Source organism: Equus caballus, chromosome 3 (assembly GCF_041296265.1).
Source record: "Equus caballus isolate H_3958 breed thoroughbred chromosome 3, TB-T2T, whole genome shotgun sequence".
NCBI classification, from domain to species: domain Eukaryota; kingdom Metazoa; phylum Chordata; class Mammalia; order Perissodactyla; family Equidae; genus Equus; species Equus caballus.
In genome coordinates, this window is record NC_091686.1 from 77,661,750 (window position 1) to 77,684,708 (window position 22,959).

Genomic DNA, 22,959 nt, shown 5'->3' on the forward strand with positions numbered 1-22,959 from the left:
AGGATTGAAACAAAAAAACAACCCACTAACTGGGAAAAAATATTTGCAAGTCATATATCTGACAAAGGCTTAATATCCATAATATATAAAGAACTCTCACAACTCAACAACAAAACATCAAACAACCTAATCAAAAAATGGGCTGGAGACATGAACAGACATTTCTCCAAAGAAGATATACTGATGGCCAATAGGCACATGAAAAGGTGCTCATCATTGCTGATCATCAGGGAAATGCAAATCAAAACTACACTAAGATATCACCTTACACCCGTTAGAATGACAAAAATATCTAAAACTAATAGCAACAAATGTTAGAGAGGTTGCGGAGAAAAAGGAACCCTTATACACTGCTGGTGGGAATGCAAACTGGTGCAGCCACTATGGAAAACAGTATGGAGATTCCTCAAAAAATTAAAAATAGAACTACCATACGATCCAGCCATCCCACTATTGGGTATTTATCCAAAGAGCTTGAAGTCAGCAATCCCAAAAGTCCTATGCACCCCAATGTTTATTGCAGCACTGTTTACAATAGCCAAGACGTGGAAGCAACCTAAGTGTCCAGCAACAGAAGAATGGATAAAGAAGATGTGGTACATATATACAATGGAATACTACTCAGCTGCAAAACAGAACAAAATCATTCCATTTGCAATAACATGGATGGACCTTGAGAGAATTATGTTAAGTGAAATAAGCCAGCGAGAGAAGGACAATCTGTGTATGACTCCACTCATATGAGGAATTTAAAATTATGGACTAAGAACAGTTTAGTGGATACCAGGGGAAAGGTGGGGTGGGGGGTGGGCACAAAGGGTGAAATGGTGCACCTACAACATGACTGACAAACATTAATGTACAACTGAAATTTCACAAGATTGTAACCTATCAATAACTCAATTAAAAAAAAGAATAGGGAACAAGTCTTAAGCATTTAATATATCAGACACTATTCTAAACACTTTAGTAACTCATGATTTTAACTCTTTTATCCCAATAACCCTATTTAGTACATTTTATTAATATCCCCATTTTACAGAGGAGGGAACTGAGATACAGAGAGGGACTTGCTCAGAATCACAAGGCTAGAAAAGAGGGAAGCAAGTTTTTAACTCAGGCAGTCTGGATTGAAAGTCTGGACCCTCAACCATCATACAGTACTGCCTGTTAGTAGGAACAAAATCAAGGTAGCACACAGAGAAAAACAGAAATAGGGTAAAGAGGAAGTCTTTACTGTGTTCATTGTCCTGGTTCCCAATTGCTGCTGGCATTACCCTTTTTCTCTTTGATTAGATGAGTCAATGAATCCCATTAAAAGCATTTGATGTTTTTTTGTTTAGTATAAGTAAGTTTGAGTTAGGGTTCTATTACTTAAAACCAAAGGATCTTGAAAAATACTCTAGTAAGAGAGGAGAAACTAGATCACACAGAGGTAGACATATTGCAGTCAAAGGGCTTATCAAAGAAAATCCAATATAAAAAAAATAACATAGAAGAAAATGTGCTGATCAGGAGACCCTGATCCAAGAATTAACTACACTGTGAATGAGGTATGACATTGAGCAATCACATGTCCTCTGTAGTACTCAGTTTACTTATCTGTGAAATAAAGGGATTGCACTAAATGATCCAAGGGTTGTTTCAGGTCTTCAATTTCTGTGAATTTACACTGTGCACAGAAAAAACAAATGATTTAGAGTGATGGGTGGAGAAGTCCAGAGAGATGGATGAAAATGACCTAGAAAAAAAATGTGGTTGAGGGCTGAGGCAAAGGTGGACCTGGGAATATTGAGGGAAAGAAGGGAAAGAAAGGAAAGGACTGGATGATAAGTAACTCTCAAGATTGAGTGAGGGAAGATGCTGTTGATTTATGGAGCAAAGAAACACCAGATAAGATATAAATGACCTTTGTAGAACAAAGAAACAAAACGGGAAAAAGTAAGGCTAAGATTAAACAAGAGGAAGAGTGAGAATGAGCTTGATAGGTAGGAAAAGATTAAAAAAAAGAAAAGAGATCTCATATTTCTATTAGGTTGGGATGGGGTTTAGCCTGAATCTGAGGGAGACTGGTCAGAGATGTGGCAAATGGAGGTGATGATTGGACAGAGGAGAGGAGAGTATAGATAAAACTCTGTGAAAAATAATGGGAAAGAAAATTGTTCTAAACTTATTCTAGTAAGTAAGACAAGGCAAACATGTGAAAGAAGTGGAATGAATGATACAAATAATTTTTTTGCTCCTCTTGGAGAATATTTTCTATCACTGCATAACTGAAGTAGCTATCATTAAATATAATTAGGGCTCTGGTTTCTACTAAAATATGAATATCTGATATTTGTATTAACAACTTGTATATCAGAGATGGCATATAAATTGCACATGAGTTGATCATTTTCCCCTGTGGTCTTTTTCCCTGACCATAGCAGACGTAAAGAATCCGTCTTGGGATTCTTTCTTACTAATCTTGGATGAAGCCCTCTGAAGACAGTGTTCCAAACAACAACACCATTTGGTCAGTTGTCACTATTGTAAGAGCTACTTGAGACCTCATCACTCTATCCATGAAAGTTATATGTAAGTGTCTAGGTAATTGAGATGTACTAATTCTATGTATCATTGCTAACCATTGAAGGAGAAGACTAGTGGGTGTGAGAACCCAATAGAAGTGGCTTTTCTATGTAATGAATTGTCACTGGTTTCTCTCTTAACTTCCATGGGATCCTCTGTGCTATTCCTTTTTAAAGCAATTTTTAGGAATCAATATTAGTTGTTTACAAAAACTTAAAAAGAAGAATATGAATTGGGTGGCTTATAGAAGCTAAACAAGCTGAGAGTCATGAGAGTCATATTGAAGAAAGTTGATTTATTATTTATTATGCATATTTAATCATAAAAAAATACTATCCTTCATTAACTTACGGCTTCACCCAATGGAATTACAGGCAATTCAGTTTTATAAAGAGTAGAATTTTGGATAGCTGTAACACTGTGCCAAATCCTTAAGTGGCTATCTGGTCTGATAATAGTCAAATTTCCAGGGAAAACTTGAAGAGGCTTTTGTTCCATGTTATTCCTGAGATATGTCTGTGAATTCTGCTCGATTTAAACTTAACTGACTTCTTTCTACTATGATAATGTTCATGGACCTTGAAAACAGTGATAGAAGCCCAGACATTTTGAACAAGAATTTTCTCTTTTTTTTTTTGCAGAACTCCTTCTTTTTTTTTTTTTTTAAAGATTGGTGCCTGAGCTAACAACTGTTGCCAATCTTCTTTTTTTTTTTCTGCTTTTTCTCCCCAAATCCTCCCAGTACATAGTTGTATATTTTAGCTGTGGGTCCTTCTAGTTGTGGTATGTGGGATACCACCTCAGCATGGCCTTACCAGTGGTTTCATGTCCGTGCCCAGGATCTGAACTGGCAAAACCCTGGGTTGCCGAAGCGGAGCATGCAAACTTAACCACTCGGCCACTGGGCCGGCCCCAAGAATTTTTGTTCTATGAATTAAATCATGAAAAATGTGATTTAGTAATCCAGTTGATTTTTATTTGAACCATAAACTGGAAGGAAAACCATATTTAGGTGATTAGCTAGACTCATTTGAGGATAAGACATTTTCTGTTTCAGTCTTTCCTATACATTTCCTTTTCCTACTTTTTAAAAAAGAGTTTTAGGGGCCAGCCCAGTGGCACAGAGGTTAAGTTCTCACGTTCAGCTTCTTGGCTGCCGGGGTTTCACCGGTTCGGATCCCAGGTGCGGACATGGCACCGCTTGGCAAGCCGTGCTGTGGTAGGCGTCCCATATATAAAGTAGAGGAGGATGGGCATGGATGTTAGCTCAGGGCCAGTCTTCCTCAGCAAAGAGGAGGATTGGCAGTAGTTAGCTCAGGGATAATCTTCCTCAAAAAAAAAAAAAAAAAAGACAGTTTTATAGTATTTTGAGAATATTTAAACATGATTAATGCAAATACTTATCCAACATTTATTCAACAGTTAACTCTGATTCTCAGCCCAAACAGCACATTAAATCACCTGTGGGCTTTTAAAATTAACTTATACATGAGGGCCACCCCCAGAGATTCTGATTTCCTTGGTATGGAGTGAGGCATGGGCTTCTTTTTTTTTTAATACGCTCTGGGTGATTCAAATGAAGCCAGGGCTGGGAAATACTGAGCTATTTTATTGACCCTCATAATAATGCATAAAAATAGCAAGATAAGTTTAATCATCCTCTTTACAAAATAAGTGAATAAAATCTAACACTGTTTTTTAACTTTTTAGACAATTTATGTATATACATTACAACTGTAAAACTATTACATTAATTTAAAAATTTTAGGTTATAGAAAAATAGCATGTTATCCTTAAAAATGAAAATTTTAAAACTCTAGGCTTAAAAAGAAAGTTTGTATTCTTTTTCAGTTTGAATCTATTTCTTCTTAGTGTATTTTTCTGCATTAGCAGAATTAATGGAATTCTGTTTTCATCAGTTGCAATAGAATGGTGTAAATTAACACTGTGCCAAAGGCTTTCCAAGAATGTGAGAAATTATTAGCTTGAAGAAGTATAAAGTGCAAGACAAGGGGTTTGCATTTTAAGATACCTTATCTTTTTTTCCCAACATTTAAAAATAACTGTTAATTTCTGGAATATGGCTAATTGATAGGATTGACTGTATGCCAAATATAAAATATATGTTCTTACATCTTATAAAAGCAAAGCAAGAATATCAAAATAAAAATAAGAGTTTAGTGAGGTTTTTCCACAATTGGAAATACAAAGAGAATTAATGTTTTGGAGATTCAGACATGAATCTTGTCTTTGGAGAATTGTGATTATCTGAAAGATCATGTTCATTATAAGGATTATCTAATTCACAATTATGCAGAAATTTTTATTTAATACCATGGTGTGTTTTGATTTTAATACACTTAACAATCACCAATACACACAAGATCTTTATTTCAATTTGTACATAAAATCTTCAGAGCACATTAACATCCTTGATACTTTTGGATAAGACATTTATATTTTCCGTCTCTGTGACTGTGAGTATATCCTGGATGAAGCCTCTCAGGTAAGTAGGGAAAAGTGAATTGACTTTTGCCTTATTAGATATTCTGTTTAGAGAAGATTCTTTGTTGAAAATAAACATTTTAGTATTGTAATGAAACAAATTAATTATAACTGATATTTTTAGAAGTGAATTTATCTATAAAATTCAAAATGATGTCACTTTCTGGGCATTTATTGATTTTCCACTTTTTGCATATCTACGTATGTGATTATTCCCCACTTTACATACAAATTGAAAACTTGGGGCTGGCCCCGTGGCTGAGTGGTTAAGTTCATGCACTCTGCTTTGGTGGCCCAGGGTTTGCCACCCAGGGTCGAGAGCCTAGATGTGGACCTACACACCATTCATCAAGCCATGCTGTGGCAGTGTCCCACATAGAAGAACTAGAATGACCTACAACTAGGATATACAACTATGTACTGAAACTTTAGGGAGAAAAAAAAAAGAAGACTGGCAACAGATGTTAGCTCAGGGCCAATCTTCCTCATCAAAAAGCATAAACAAAAAACAAAACCAGCAAGTATCTCCACTTGCAAAGGTTAGATCTTTTACATACTCAAAAAATTAGTTTAAATTTCTTTAATAACTACTTCTAGTATATTTTGATAAATATTTATGAGGAAAATACCACTTTGCTAGGATCTTTCATAAATAAGCAATTACTACATATATATGTGTGTTGTTCTCTCTATATATGCAATAACATATATATGCGCAATTACACACAGACTCACAGAAACACACATGCACAGCCTTCCCCTTTCCTCTGTCATTTTGAACCTAAAATGGTGTAGGAGAGTAATTAATGGCTTCAGCTTCAGTAGTACTGTATCCATTACAACTTTGAGAATCTACTCTGTATATAGTTCCAAAAATATGAATGGATTTATCTTTTGGGAAAATTGAGCACAATCTAGTAACTCTGTTTCTCCATTCCTATAATATATTCTCTAATACCTAAAAATAACCACTTGGGAAAAAAAAAAAGAAAAGGAAAAAACCCTGATAGCAAGGCATAGTGTATTTCCGAGGAAGAGAGTGAGAAAGAGTCTAAGAGCCTTGGTACCAGGTGGAGCTGCCACACAGGCAGCCCAAGAGCTTGTCTGAAATGCCGCACCTCAGACCTGCCGCAGACTAAAGCAAATGGAAATTTGCATTTTAACAAGATTCTCATGTTGTAATTTATAGGCACTTTATAAATGAGAAGCATGGTTGTTGAGTATAGACATTTTCTGTCTCCAATTGCTGCAGCCAAATGGATATTTAATATAAGAAGATAGGAAGCTATACAAAAAAGAAGAGATTCTATGGTTAGGGCGGAATTCTCAAGGCAGCATTCATCTCATTAATCGTTCTTTCTCCACCTAAGGATTGGGATCAGACATTCAGTGGAGATACTTTTATAACGTTATTTTATCATGAGTTATAAAGGCAATTAATATTAGAGGAGTCACATCTCCAACATTTCATTGATGTAAAATACTCAGAAAAAACACCAAAACTCAGATATAACAAAAATCTTTGGGGCGATGTTTCACAAACTGAGTTCCATGGGTTAATAGTTCTCAATGTATTGCTCTTCAAGTTCTCTGAGGATTTCAGGGCCAAATAATTTTAGGAAGCAGCACAATATATACTCCTCACGTAGTTTTGCAGTGCATTCTCTGAAATCCTACAATAAAAAAAATCTGTGTTACTTTGTTTAGCCTGTCTCCCAAATATATTTAAACTCAGAACCATTTATTTCTTCATCAAATGAGACCTGCCGAAGACAGGTTGTAAAATGCTGTATTTGAGCACTAGAAGTACCGTTGTGTAAAGATTCAATATTGAGAAACTGCATACATAAAAACTGAGAAACTTGCAGTTATTACACAAGCTCTATGATAGAATGAACCACTCATACAGATCAGAATGAAACTTTTAACTAGAATTTGATTTAGAAGCACACTATTATTCTCTAACTACTTTTTGTGTGTGGGTGGAGGGGTGGGTAATAGAAATAAGACACACACACACAGAGTCTATTTAGCACTAACCCAGAATCTGTTTAAGAATTTTCTGGATGAGGATTTCATGTGCACCAAGGACATTATATATCAGGTACAAAATAGATATTGTATTTACTGTAGAGATTACTTTTCTACTCTTAGAAAAGTAATTTTTTCAAAGGAGTAGAATTGGTGATACTTCTCCTTCTCTCCGCTGCCTAATAAAATGGAGTTTACATAAACTTTGAGCTCCTTAAAGGGAGGTTCCATGTTTCCCCGCCTTGTTTAAATGCAAAGGGATTCGTTAATTTCTTCTTAACTAATCATTCAGTTGATGCAATATAACATGGTTAGAAAGAATAAAATGGACTTTAGATTGAGATTTTAGTTCAAAATTCACCAGCTCTATGACTGTGAATCTGAATTTAAATTTCCTCTGTAAAGTAAGTACAAAAAAAACTCATTTCACCATATTATTGGGAAGATTAAAGGAAACAATGTAAAGTATCAGACCCGTACTAGGGGCTCAGGAGCTGCTGATTTCTCTCCATTTCCTTTTCAGAATATTTCTTATGAAAATGTATTTTCAGTGTTATAAAGGATAGGAATCTGAATTGGATTTCTCCAGCTGATCTTTGTGCTCATTTTGCTGATGGCTAAGGGTTAGTAAAGTAAATAATCAGAATCTCTGACACTAAGAGCTTTACAGACACCTTGGGTGGCAGCAGTTCTCTGCAAATATAAGGGGGAAAAAAAGGTGTCCCATTTTATTTTCAATGTGTGGAGAGGAGGGTGGCAGGGCACGGGGATAGAAAGGAAATATATTGAGTCCGTGTTTTAATTATTATCCTGCAATTTGAAACACCTGTCCCAAAATCAAGGTTTTTGAAACCACCATATAATAACAGTGACTACATCACTTATTGTTTACTGACATTTTTTATTGAGGTTTGTAGCTCATGACTTTACATGTGATTGTACAGAGCACTTAAGAAAAAAAAGGTTGGAAAGGTTGTACAAGAGAAAAAATCCAATAATTGAAAGCTGGTAGGTGTATACGATAATATTAATGCCATGGGTAAATATGAGAATGGTAAGAGACCAAAGCCTGCAATAGCTATATTCTTGTTGCTAAAAAGTGATTTTTCTTATCAATGAGAAATAGTGTAATTAGTTGTTAGTTTTTAAAATAAACTATCATCTTTTTAAAAGATATTTCTTGAATTAGATTTAATGCTTGGCAAGTGGGAAAACAGTGTGGATAAACTTTTCCAAATTATCCTTCTACTTTCCAGTGCATTCACAGAAGCCAAATGAAGGGAAATCAAGCTGATTTCCTCTACAATTCTTGATTTTTTTTTCCATAGGCAAAGATCAGTGTTAGTTAGAATATACAAAGACGTTTATAAATGAACACATTCTGATTGTCCAGAGCTGTTTCAAGAAATATCATATTTTATTACTTGGGATGGTAAAGGAAATGTTATTCTCAAATGAGGCATGAAAACCAACTTTAAATGTTTTTTCCTCATCTTTCTTGATTCATAATGTCATTCGAAACATAAGAGAATGTGACAATTTGAAATTCAAGACATTAAAAAATACTCTAGAGAACCAGGCAGTGGTCAGCATAAGAGGACACTGTATTTTGAGTTCTATCCCCAAAGACTTCTACTTACTATTAAAGAGTTGATGACATTCATGAATCTTGCCAAACATTTTTTGAGGTCAACCAATACATTTCATTTTGAAGCCAGGATCATTTTGTCAGTCTACCTTGAGATGAATCAGAGTAATTTTTAACCTTTAAAAAACTACTTTAGGTATGAATTTTAAACATATTTCCTTGCCAATGTAGTGTGAAATTCTGCAGTCTTGGGCCATTGAGACAAACTTAACTCCTTTAACATTTAAAATCCTCTGGTATTTGACTAACTGTAAATCTTTAATAACCTCTCACTTAGATCACAGAGTGGAACATTCTCATTTTGAAATTACTCATTCTGAATGACAATGTTGATCTAAATTAGATCCTTGGAAGTTGGCTTTACTTTCCTCTCTTTTCAAGCTCCTTCCTTTATCATTCTAGAATGAAAGAAGCATTGGGAATACTTTTAGACACATTTGGAGTATGAAGTACTTTGATAACACACCATGTGTACAACTGTCTGCAGAATTTTATGAATTGACTATATTAACTGAAGAGAGGACTTGAGAGTAATATTTTCAACAGTGTAATTATTTGTTCAGTCTCAAAGTAATATTCATATATATATATAATGAATTATCCTGTAATATGAATATTGCTTGGTTGTGAATTATTTTGCACAGTGTACATAATTCCAATTTAATATTAATTTAATGTTTATTAGAAAGATTCATAATAAAGCTCTAAAAGGTACAAAGCCACTAGTAGCATTAACTGTGTTGGCGTACAATAAGCAGATTAGAGAGTGACAGTGAATTGAGGCAAAAATACTTATATTCAAGAAACAGTTATAAATTATTCATGTTTCCTTGAGACAAGGTGTAGCTAGACAAAAATATCTAGAGTGTTAAAGTGTTTAGTGTTTCCTGTGGAATTAGCAGGATAAAATTATACTATGGTAAACTCCAATTTTATTTTTTTCAACACATCAATAGCATTTGGTACAGTGTTTAAGATTTTTATCATTCCAAATGATTTCATTTTTTCCTGGAAAATGTTTCTCTATAACTCTCATTTAGGTCCTGCTACCTCACCATAAATTTGCCAACTTGGTTCTGCTCTTCTTCTGTTCATATTGGAATTGGAAAGACTTGATTATCCCACTAGAGGTTTTTTTCTTGTATAAGTCTTCCTTGACTTCATAATATAAATCAAAGTTTTTCTTTCACATGTTTCTTTAAAATCTTAGTTTGCATTTACCTTTGAAATACTCTAATGGGACACAAATTAAATGAGAAAAATTTGCGTGACATACTATAAAGAGAAAGAAACATCAAAACAGAGTTGAAATCAAGACATTCAAATAAGAACTTAAAGGTCCTAAACATTAAAGAAGTGCTGACTTAATTTTTTTCTAAAAAGAGGGAACAATAATAACTTTATTTCAAATGAGAATATGCAAAACCATAATAGCTACCTATTTTATTGCAAAGACCACAAAGTTTGCAATATTGCAAACACACAAGCTGTAAATAAAAGCAGTCAGGGTATGGAAGTATGTGTACAGGTGAAACTTAAACACTGATTTCCCTTTTAAAGCAAAGAGGAAGTAATCAGGTTAATTGGTAAATAGGAAAGATTCCTCTTACTGCCTAAGCAGGAAAGAAGCAGCTACCAATACTATTTAATTTCTACTAGTCTAGAGATGAAAATTTAGATATTTAGCAATATTTTTCAGATGGTTTAAGAAAGACTGATTTGCTGATTACAAAATTGAATTTACAGTTGGGATCCAACAAATCTATTTTATGGACTCAGAGAAGCTTCTCGTCTAGAATTCATCTGCACAAGAATGCTTCCATGAGCTGTTGTGCAGTGTTGCTGCTTCACTGTGCTTCCGTGTTCCTAACTAATGTATTGATGCACAGAAATCTCGCATAAGATAAGTTTAAAGTATTACTTCGGAATGCATAGTAATTACTTATATGGTGAGTTATAATTATGAATTACTAAACATGAACTAATTAAATCTTAAATCTTGGTACTACAATATACTGGGGAGTACATACATATTGTTATTATATCTCAAATATTTTTGTTAGAGAGGAAAAGACATTCTTGTCAATATTTTCAGAATTGCTCAAAATCAAATTAGAGTTGGAGTTCTTTTTTCTCTCTCTCTAAATTGGAACTGACATGCATAGTAGTTCTGTTGTGGGTTTTTGCGTCTTATTTCCCCAAAACATCCCAAGCAGCAGCACTTTGGTACAGAACTGATGGACAACTTCTAAAAACCAATTACTCTTTCACTAACAGGAGATGATTATTGATTAGTTTGGAGTTGATCTTCAGACAACCCAGAAACTACTTTTCCTCTTCCTTTTGGTCTCTACAGTAATGCAGAAAGTCAGTCTTTAAAGTTTTTAATGTCAGTCATCTTTTAAAGTAAGCAAACCAGTCAATGGATTTGAACACATGTGGAGAAAAAGCTGAAGATATTGCCTAAAATTAAGTCTATGAGTTCTATATAAATATTACCAACTCACTCATATGCTTATCTCATTATCATGAAAAGTTTTTCACACCAAGTTAATATTAAAAAATAAAAATAAAAAAACATGAATCTTGAAGATCTTTCATTAATGTCAACATTTTTAGATTAATGGGGATTTTAAAAATACAGATCATAAACCACATTTTAATTTAGAGTCATTGTGAATTTGTTTTACAAGCAGTTAAGGGTATTTCCATTAGGTGCATTTGATGAATCTATTTTCCCGACTATTTTTACTTTAAGATAAGTGCTCTTATGCCAGCTTTTTCCCCCCATTATGATTGTTTTAGCATACCAATTTACTATTCAACTATAGTATTTTTAATTTTAATAGAGTCAAAACAAAGGAGGATGCTCAAAAATATTTAATTGGAATTCCAACCTATTTCTCTTTCACAAAATGTAGATTTCTCCATAAATATTACCAATTAGGAGCATGGGCTGTGCAACAATTCAACAGTTTCTGAATCAACTCAACATGAGATCTGTTAGCTAGTGTCCTGATAAGTATCATGTGAACTAGATCTCAAAGAGAAAAAAAAATCAGTGTAAAATTTTATCAAGTATCATTTTACTAGGAAACAATAATTGGTTTGTTTCATCGGCATAACTTTTACTTCCAGCTATCCAAATAATGTGCTAGGTATGTATAGTATGTCTGCTTGATGGAAATTTACTTCTTAATGGAAAATCAGATAAACACATCAGAAGTATGCAGATATGTAGGTCATGAATGTCACAGGGTATTGAAAATACAGAGCAACCAAAGGTGGTAAAAAACAAGAAATTTTAAAAATTCTTAATTTATCAATAGCTACACATGAAAATGCAGGTGAAAAAAATTCAAGTATAGGAATTCAACCCTTGCTAGTGTAAAGAGGACTAAATGATTATGTTACATATACAGAAATTTCTATTGAAATGTATGTGTTATTAACTCCTTTATCCATTGTTCTGTTTTCATTAGAGTCACATAAAACTTGGGGTAACAATCTCTTCTTGTGAACGTCTTTGGGATCTTACATCTCTGAAATCACACCAATTATGATGTATGAGAGTTCAAAAATCTCATCCTTTCTTCTTGATGCAAGCGCTGGGTAGTAACTGACAGTACTGAATGGCCTTCTGCATCAGTGTATGTATTCAAGTGATTTTCTTTTGGTCTATGTAGAGCTGGGGAGGCTACTTGCTTCAAATTTCCACATAATGAAACACAAAAGATAACCGGCAGGGAGGTAGCAATATTCGAAAATCAGAATCGGCAGCATCAGCAAGCTGACTTGAGGTAGTTTCCCCAGTGTTGTCTGAAACTAGCTTCTTATTGACAGACTTGTTTTCATATAGATTACTGTTGATCTGGCAAAACAAGCATAAGTGTTCATAATCCACAAACCATGTTTGCTTCTGAAGTTACCTTAAATATGTCTAAAAAGGGCTCTTTCATTACCAAATGTATTCTGTGTAACAAATAGGCTAACCACCTTTCAGGTGCTAATATTGCCATATTGTGGTATGAGAAAATCTAATTACCATTAAAGTTTTTGGTTCTCCTCCAGCTTAAAGAAAATCTTTAGATTTAAAAAAATAGTCATGTTAAGTGATTAAAAAGGAATGATGCGTAAGGTATTTTGAGGGGATATTAAGGTTATGATGCACTTTGGCCCAGCACCCAATTTTTTCTCTTGTCATATTTTTAAACTATATATAGATTACTGGCTATTCTCCAAACTACTCCTTTATAGGTGGGTGGTGTTTAGAGTTTTGGAGAAAAAAAAGAAAAAGAAATCACCAATGTATCACATACTACAGGAGAAATTCTGATTTGGCAAATTCATTCTGGCTTTGCCCTCGGAGGGTCTCCACGCTTGGACAGTGCTGCTAAAAATTCTTCAGTAATCGGAGATCTAGAAAGTTTCTTTGAAAGGGCTTTTTTCCCCCTCCCATTTTCTCCATATATAGAATAAGAAAAAATTAGCATAAAAATGTCTTACACTATCTTTCTAAAATGGATATGCTCTTTGTCATTGTTCCTGTGGCTTTTAGCTAATTGAGTGAATTTAAATGAAGCATACGAGGAAGGAAAAAGTAGGATTCGACCCCTCCCCCCAAATTCAATGCTTAAATCTCTGATTGAAGCCGGTTTTTATAATAAGCTTAGTGACTGCCGCTGGTTTGTAAATAACCTACATAGTAACCAATATATTAACCTGCTTGAAAGTAAGTTAATGCATCTTATTTCAGCCAACATAAACATGCCCATCCCATTTTTCTGGTTTACTTCGCCTGCAAAAATTGTATAATTTTGTGCTTAGGTTATCCATCTAGGCAGGTTTATTTCTTTTGCAAGGCTCATTTGGGCCACAGAGGATTAGCAAAGTTTATATATTTAAAATAGAAGGAAAGAAAGGCGAGAAAAATGAAGAGAATAATTAATCATATAGTACATACATCAATACAATATCTTCTAAATCTCAATCAGTTGTTTATTGGTTGGCAAACAAGTTTCACTTTTACAACAAATATTAGTAATGAGGTCATCCAACTTTGAGACCATACAAAATGGATCATAAATTTAAAAAAAAAATCATATGTGCTGCTAATTTACCTCTTGTATTCCTACATTACTTAAAATCCTGTCAAATAAATTAATTTTCCTGTTAATAAACAGAAGAATTTTTTTTAAAAAATCACTTCAAAATAACTTGACCTTTCAATTTTTACTACGAGGGAGTGAATTTCCTTTAAAAACTGGTAGTGCAGGTGCCCACTTGGGGGTCAGACTGAGCATTCAGCACTTTAACGCCTATAGGATACGGTTTTTCACATGCAGAAGCCCCGCTAGCTCTATTGACACCTCTTGACTTCTGGAATCATAGCTACTCTCCTGGTGATTAACTGCTTGCCAAATATGCTTTGCATTACAACAGATTCACGCTGTAAACATAAAAGCTCGTCCTGCTCTAATTTGCAAAAATGCTCTTGGAAATATTTTTGACTGAATAAAGATATATAGTGAGGGAAGGAAGTCTAATTTTCTTTATTTTATTTTTTTTTGCAAAAAATAATTTGTTTGCATTACTAGAAAATGATTCTTATAAAGTGATAGTTTCCTTTATTTATTTATTTATTTTTTTTGCCAGGTGAAATTTTAAAGGAAAAAAAGAAAGAAAAAGAAAAGAAAATGAAGGAAGAAAGAAGAAAGGAGGATAACTTCGCTCTCTTACTGGTAGGCAAACTTGCAAGACCAGCACGAAAGAAAAAGAAAACTTCTTTTTTTTCCACTACATTAACAGGACTCAAATTCTGGAGGAACAGAAAGCAGACTATATGTGCAATGCTAGTATCTGTACATTACATAGAAATTGTTCGATTTTTCTTTTGCCATTAGTTTTATCATCAGTTAATACAGCAAATCATAAAATATGCATTTAGCATATAATTCTAGAATTCCCCTCCATTTCATTATTAATTTTGTTGTTTGATTTTGTGTTCCACAGCTACTCCCGCTGTGGTGAATTCAGGTCATGAGTGACTAAAAACCGCTACGTGATACAGTTTTGCTTTTGCCTTTATGTTTGTTTGTGCAGCACTCCGATCTATATGCAGCATGGTTACTAAGTTCAAACAACTCTTCTGGCCTTTTAAAAAGCAGGTCCTTGTAATTATAGTAACAGAGCATCAGAGATGTTAGAACAAACACAACATAATTCAACAAGGCCACAATGAGCGCCATTTTCTTCATAACTCGTTCATTAACATAATGAAGTCTCCATCTGAGGGGGGAAAAGGGCAGGAAAGGATAGGGCACAGGGGGATTTCGCCAGTTATCTTTCTTCCCTGGGCTGACCTAAAAATCCCAGTTAAAAAAAAAAAAAAAGAAGTCAGAGTTTTTGTTTGTCTTTCAAGAACAGCATAAAGATTTAGGAGTACACACATTATTACCACTGTTTATATCAACTCGAACAGTCAACCAGGTGTTAGCAGTTTTGTTTGCTTAAATTTCTGTCATCTTCTATAGACTAGTGACCAAATGAGCAGGTCCTTTTGCACTTCCCTCTGGAGGGGTCCCATCTTTGTTTGGAGGAACTATAAATCCATCACTGCTGCCGCGACCTAGCTGGTAGTAGGTGTGCAGCTGATGGACGTGGTTTCTGGAGCCTAGGTTTGGCATGCTTTTGTAGTAAACATCTTCGGCATCACCACATTTGGCCGGTGGGGGTTCGGTCTGGGTGCTGGTGGTAACGCTCTCTGCGGTGGGCACACCAGCCAGTGCCGGCATGCTGGTGTAGAGAGAGTCCCTATGGGGTGACTGGAGATCTTCTGTGTGCTCGTTGGTTAGCAAAGGGAAAAAGCTCTCACTGTGGTCTTGGGGGATCCGCCTTCTGGTGTAATGGTGTGGCTGGTGGTTCTCTGCGGAGTAAACTCTTGGGGGTAGCAAAGGAGCATCAGATTCCTCATGAATGAGTTCCAGGCCCAAACTCTCCTCGTGGTTAAAGGAGGTGGCGTCATCCAGGACAATGGCATCATCTTCACTCCCACCGCCGAGGTTATTCACCAGCTTGTTCATCAGATTCCTGTTTTGTTCGCTGGAGCGCTCGTGGTTGTTCAGGTAAGAAGGGATATAGTTGGAAGTGAGTTCCTTCAGAATCTTTTTCTCTAGGGCGGTCTCGTTATGGTTATAGCCACGGTCTATGATTTGCACACAGTTGCTCAGGTATTCGCCGCTGGCAATGCTGTAACTATTGCCATGGTTACCATTCAGTGGTAGAGTATCCATGACACTTGTATCCCTGGCATTGTTCAGAAGCCCCTCTGAAAAAGATTACAAAACACTATGACATTTATATCCAATTAGCCATAGAACACATACACACATACACACACAAGCAAAAACATCCGACTATGAAGTATGTATAAACTGCTAGCATTTTTAATTAAGTATAAAATGTTTGGAAATAAAAAATACTATTAAATCCATATGTACATATCTATATATATACTTGGACAACTGATAGAAATCTTATAAATAGAAGTGTTTAAATCTTTAAAAGAATAAGAAAAACCTGTAAATTTGCAATTTCCACACAAACATTGCCTCACGTTGTTTGAAGCAGATTTGGTTATAACTTAGGAAAATTTTACAACAAAATGCAAAATTTTGGTGTAATCACTCATAGCTTTCAATTTATACACGTCAAAGTCAATTCAATAATTCATTACCTTTAATTTTACATGTTAACATTGAAATAGGTATAATATTAACATAATTCATGTGTGGTACTTTGAATATACTGGTCAAAGTAAAAGAATCAGGTAGTTTCTAATAATTTGATATATAATTTTGTAGGATTAAAAATAATCCCTACACACAAAACCACAAAAGGATTATGTTCAATTTGTCAGAATGATGTCATGAAATAATGCTTAGTCAAATAAATGGCACATCAAAAATAATTTGCACATAGGAACTTTCAAAACAAAAATATTTGGATTTACTTTCTAATTTTTTTTCTGCTATAAGCACTTTGCTTACTATTATATTAACCCATTAGTAATTGTTTAGGGTCATTAGGTAATACTACAAAAGAATGTGTAAGGACACAGGGATCTGATTCCTAAAAACAGTTAGTATTAAAGGTTCTATTTCATAATGAGTGATGACTTTGTGTGCATATTAAACTTTGGGTTTAAAAGAGATTAAACATTTTATTCTGGGGAGAAACAGCTGCAGTGAAATAAATTTGACCACATGCTTCTTCAAGGTTTTTGCATTCTCTTGAATGAACAGAAATCCAAGAATCTATAATAGTTCCATAAATCACTTCAAATGCAACCACAAAAGAAAATAAAACACAAACATTTAACCAATACTGGTAAATAAGAAAGAGTACTTCTTTACAGGACAATTAATTGAAGAATTGTATTAAACATCTCAATACACTGCTAACTTGTGAAAATATAGCATTCATTCTATATCTGTGATGCAGTTATGTTTGCCAAAAGTGAACTTTCATTGCTGATTTAAATAAAGTGCCCCAAATATATCAATTTTTATATGGACTTTTGATGAATACTCTGTATTCAAGTAACACAGTTTTCAAAAACAGCAATGCATAAAATACATTAAAAAGCAACCATCACAGACATAGTGAGAAGCAATTTATTTTCATGTTATAAGGTATCTTGTAGACAAATCCACAATGTTAAGAAAAAATAAAAGTAAATGCTTTTTAAAGGGCCGTATGTGATGGGTGACTGCTGCTGCAGAGGCTGCTATGGTATGCTTGATGATTATGGTTGAGTGACTGATGCATTGAAACATGTGTTTATTATTTCTGTTGTCAATGCATTAGGTATGGATTGAAAACAGCCATAGTAAAATAAAACGGCTATGTTGCATGTGACATATTTGTATGATGGAATATACTCATGAAAATTAAAAGTTTATGAATTACTTAGCAAAAATAAATGCTTAATTTAAAAACAATTTAACTCACACAAACATTACATGAGACTTAACAACTATGTTATGTGACACAATAAAAGAATCAGACAACAAAAGCGTCTAATTGCTATTAACATATATTTATATAAGTCGATTCATAAGCTCTTTAGTTTTTAAATTGTGAGATGAACTGTTTTTAATAACTACATCATCTATATGTGATGCAATAAAAGTGAACTAAAAAAAATTACATTTGATATGCAATGTTTAGCTTTACTCCCATACTTGTCTCTCTGTAGGGCTCTAAACGACAGCATGAAGAAAAGGAAAGAAAAAACAACAAGTAAGCTTACAGCGACAGTAGAAGAAACATGAGTAAAAAGCAAATTGATGATATGCAGAAAAAAGAGTCAAAGGAAATAATTTCCACTGCCCCAAAATTCATGAGTTGGTGTTACATGGTTTATCATAATTAAAAATATTGAAATGTTAGTCAGAAAATAAGAAATCCCCCTTAACACATGCTAATAAAACGAGTCTTTAATAAGCATTTCTGCAGTTTGTAAATTTCAAACAAATACACATTTATTTTAAAGTTAAGATTATCACACCAACCAAGGAGAGTAAAAATTTGAGGGCAAGCCTTGACTATATCCACACTATATTTCAATATTATATATGTGTGTGTGTGTATGTTAGAACATACTTGCTTCTAAGGAATGTTATATAACTGTAAAATTTTTCAGTAAATCTATAAATAAAACCTTTAGCTTATTATACACAGAGAGAACACTACAGCTGAAGGTTTTCATACTTGTGTTTTTTTCCCCTTAAGTATCTTCTCCTTCCATGTACAAAGGTTATTTTTCCCCCTATACAAATGCTTTTTTATCATTTGTGCATAATGCTGATCAATACTGTCATTTCTGGAGCTCATATTACAAAGTTGTATAACTACGGAGAAAGAAAAGGGTTAAATCCAAGCATTACTCTGCATCAGGAAAATGTGAGGGGGAAAAAAACACCACCATCAATATTAGATTTTCTTCTGGATTGGCATACAATCATATGCAATCAAACATTTTGAGAGTTGATCCTTTAAAAACAATCCTAGCCAAATTTTTTTTAAAAAACTTGCATTTTAATCAGGTCAAAAGAACTGCTCTTGCTGATTTTGTTTACAGGAAGATTAAACCATCACAAAATAAAAACCAGCGAATTCATCCAGCTAGATCATTTCAAGAGATTCCAACTTGTTATAACTTAACCACTGCTTTAGGGAGACAGTTTTTGTACTTTAAAAGTTGATTTGCTTCTCAGCAAAAGACCAATACTATTTCAAAAGGCATGGGAAATGTCTTTTAAAGTTTCAAAATAGCTTTAGAAAAAGAATTTGAAATAAGGAAGCCAAACTGTATGGCAACAGATGGAAATCGTTTGTAGACTCATTATAGCTCCTTCCTTCAATGAGAGCGTTTTAGGAGTGGAAAGCACATGAGCGAGAAGCAAAGTTCAAGTCCTGTTTTTCCAGATGAGGAAACTGCAGCCAAGAAGTGCGGGGCCTTATCTAACACCACCCTGCTAATAATGGCAGGCCTGGGGTCAGAAAGGGAATCTTCTAGATTTCCTCTGTGCACTACTGTTTGTCTCCTTCTCTTCACCTTTGCCTTAGGCTTTGAAAGACATAACAGAATATTTATTTACAGACTTTATAATATAACCTTGTATTCTTACCAACTATAATGTATTCTTCCCTACATCCCATCCTAATATATGTCTTTCTTTAAAGTTTTAGAGTTTAATTCAATTACTTTAAAATGTAAATTCTTTTGTAAAATGATGACTTTCTCTCTATTATGTTTTGTTGACAGGTTAATCTATAATGAGACTTATCTTATAAAAAATGAATTCTTCAACACTGACAAGAAGATAATGGCCCAGACATACTATGCATGAAGTTTTAAATATTTCCACACACAAAATTTAAATCCAATATAACAAAAGTATATTATTCATCTTTATTCCTAACTTGATATGCTTTACTAATACCATAAACACATCTTTACATATTTCCAATAAAGGCATTACAAACAGAAATGGATACTTTAAATCTGAATGCTTCTTTGCTTGGATGGCATTGGTGCAAGTGAATGAGAGGACCCAGAGAACAGAACCAAGTGGTAATTCAGCATAAACCACTCCAGTACATACCGAGCCACCTATACTGCATGTAAGATTTCACCTTGCCAGTAAGAATATAAGTGCATTCATCTGAAAGCATAAGATTAGTAGCAATATGACAGTCACCAAGATTTATTTTTGGTCAGTGGTAAAAAGAACTATTTTAAGCACTATGATAGTTTCTTAACATCTTAAAAAATACTAAAACATGAAATAGTTGAACAATTCCACTTCTGATTCTGAAAAATATTTATGAAATTATTTACTCTTGCTTTCAGAAAAGTTAGTAGAATTTATTTAGTTTACTGGCAATAATGACAAATCCATTCAGAAGAATCCTTTGTGTATTTATTGATAATCTTAATAGCAATGTCTAGTAATAGATTCCACAGGAATAAAACTTTGTATCTACATGGTATTATTTTAAATTTTGCATCAAGAAAATTTCACTTTGATAGTCTTTATAGAAGTGTTCTATTCTTAGAAAAAAATCCCTTAATTTAGGATAATGGTAAAAATAAAATAAGAGAAGAAGGCAGATATCGATTAGGGAAAACATATAGATTAACAATTGTTAGTTTCTCCTTATATAAGACATTTGAAACTATATCTGAATAATCAGAAAAGCTAAACAAAATATGATCTAAATTTATTACTTGTTTTAAAACAATTTCTTTGTGTAAGGTGAATAATGTGCGATAGATTGAATTTGCAGATATGGTGTAAACCTTCATTTAACATCATTCAAAACTCACTAATATGTCAGCATACTTTAAAATGTTTATAGTGACACAATTATCTGTCATTTAGCCTAATGAAAATAAAGAAATAAAACAAAACAAGCCGTTATAAGGTCTGCTAAATTGTTCTGCCAAACCACATCTGGCGGACTGTGTATTGTACACTTTATTGAGTGCTACAATGAGATAGGGACAGTGACAAATGAGAGACAATTTAGAGAGGAACTAACTATGAATAAGGACCCAGAAACTATCTCATATTGATGGCACTCAGCTTGTTTTACTAGGGAAATGGAGGACTAAAAGAAGACAGGTTAGCCGCTGACAAGTATTTAAAGGATTGCCCCAGGGAGCAGAAGAATGCTTTGTTCTTCTTTTCTCTAGAGGGCAAACCTAAGTGTCATGGCCAGAGGCAAATTTTGGCTCAGAGGAAGGAAACAAAGTACCTAACAAACGAACTATTTCAACAATTGAACACATGAAATCCTGAGGTGGGAAGGGCTCCATTAGAGGAAATACTTAAGCAGGCTGACAGAATGTCAGCAATGTGGTCAAGAGGATTCAAGGAGCTCTCTCCCTTCTTTTGATTCTAAAAGTCTGCGATGAAAGTTAGACTTGTAGGCTTTAAGAAACTTGATAATATTGAAAGTTTGCTTAAGTATTTCATCCTATTGACAAACAACTTTATGTTCCAGAAGTCACTTCTGAATTATTGACTTTGGTATTTTTGAAATAATTTAAAATCATCCTCTGTATCTGGCAAGCTGTCACCTGAGAAGCTCAAATGGTTTTAGACACCCAACGGCCATGTTGCAACAAACATACGCTTTTCCAGAACGGGCATTCACGCCAAGTTTTACACACTCACCGCCACCAATCTTTTACCTCTGACTGAGAAGGAAAGAAAATAAGGATTCCCACAGAGGATAGCTGAAATTTTATTCAAAATTGCCTGGGAAAGTTAAATACTGTTAATCTATCACGTCCAACTTGAAGGAACCGTGGAAGTCTCTTTGTTACAGTGAATTTTCTTTCAAATACAATTTTAAATAAGTGGTTCACTAACTAGGATTTTTCTTTTATGAAACTTTCATTTGAATAATGTTTTCCCTGTAATCTTTTTACATATGATATGAATAATTTTTAATTTCATGTGCCCCTAATAAATTTTTATTCTTAGAAAAGGTAAAGCCACATCCAAACACTTATATTGTAAGTTATTTTAAGGAGATTTATGCTTATTTATTTGAGATACAATTAAATTTTATATCATTTAAAGCTGGTGGATCTACAGAGGAACCAGATTCAAAAGCCTTGTTCTTAATAGGTAGCCACAGAAGAAAAAGCATTACGTCACTTTCCTGAGCCGATTCGTACAGGCAATGGCAAGCTAGCATAGAGCTTGCTCTTTCCTCCACAGCGTCGTAGTTCGATAATAATTTTCCCTGGCGTTGATCTAAATGCTTTCATCAGTCCTGATGCTTTGTGCCTAGAGTGTGCTTCATGGTATAACAGAGTAAGATTATTTCTTAATCTTAAAACATTAAGACTATTGAATTAAGTCTTCCTTTATCTTACTTACCTTAAGCAAATATCTCATTTCTCCAAATAAATAGGTATTTAATATAAAAATCAATCAACAACAAGAAAAGTACCGACAAACCACAATACATTTTATAACATTACAGAGAAACAAACATATATTGATGAAACAAGCATTTGTTTATCAGAAGGAAGGAATCCACTTCCTACTAAGGAAAACCTAAGGAAAATGGAAAATAAAAGCACCAAGAGGGGTGGGAGGCGAAGGGAGTCTGTGTGTCTGCTTCCAAAGGAAAGAAAAGGCAGGAGAGAAGAAGGAAAAATAAAATGTGGCCATAAAAGCTACATAAAATGGGACTCTCACTTGGAAAAATTAAGATAAACTCTAGCACACCTTGTGCGTTGTACATGCTGACAGAAGGGTTGTTACAGACCGCCGGTTCCCCAAGCAATGTATTATAGGGATTGTTAGTACCATGCGGACGAAGCAGAGCATTGCTTATAAGATGATTAGCCATGGCTCCTGGAGCAGCCCCATAGAAAGACAGAGAAAAAAAAAAAAGGTCAATCAGGCAAATGTGTTTGAAAAAAAGAAAGGAAACATTTAGAATGACAACAGTTGATATAGTCCTGATTACAGGCAGGCAGCTAATTAGACTCAAAAATATATGCCACTAAAGCACACGTTTCCCACAATGCACATATCCGAGAGTCAATGGGAAAGAAAGAAAATGATTTACAATGTTGATTAAGCCACATTTAGAGTGTTCTCTTTCCCAAA

The 22,959-nt window shown here is 34.1% G+C and overlaps 1 protein-coding gene across 50 annotated transcripts in view; it reads right to left on the reverse strand.

Moving 5' to 3' along the window:
- Positions 1-22,959, reverse strand: part of ADGRL3 (adhesion G protein-coupled receptor L3) — an 801,265-nt gene that overhangs the window by 22,364 nt on the left and 755,942 nt on the right. For 20 of the 50 annotated variants that reach the window (XM_070262449.1, XM_070262447.1, XM_070262444.1 and 17 more), the window contains one exon: positions 7,989-16,082. The exons of 3 other annotated variants lie outside the window; for them this stretch is intronic. In XM_070262449.1, the coding sequence (XP_070118550.1) occupies positions 15,283-16,082 (800 nt within the window). In that variant the 3' untranslated portion in view covers positions 7,989-15,282. Of the gene's footprint in view, positions 1-7,988; positions 16,083-17,966; positions 18,019-18,274; positions 22,136-22,572; positions 22,702-22,959 lie in introns of those variants that run through there. 27 more of the 50 variants (XM_070262429.1, XM_070262417.1, XM_070262409.1 and 24 more) reach the window with 7 other exon arrangements.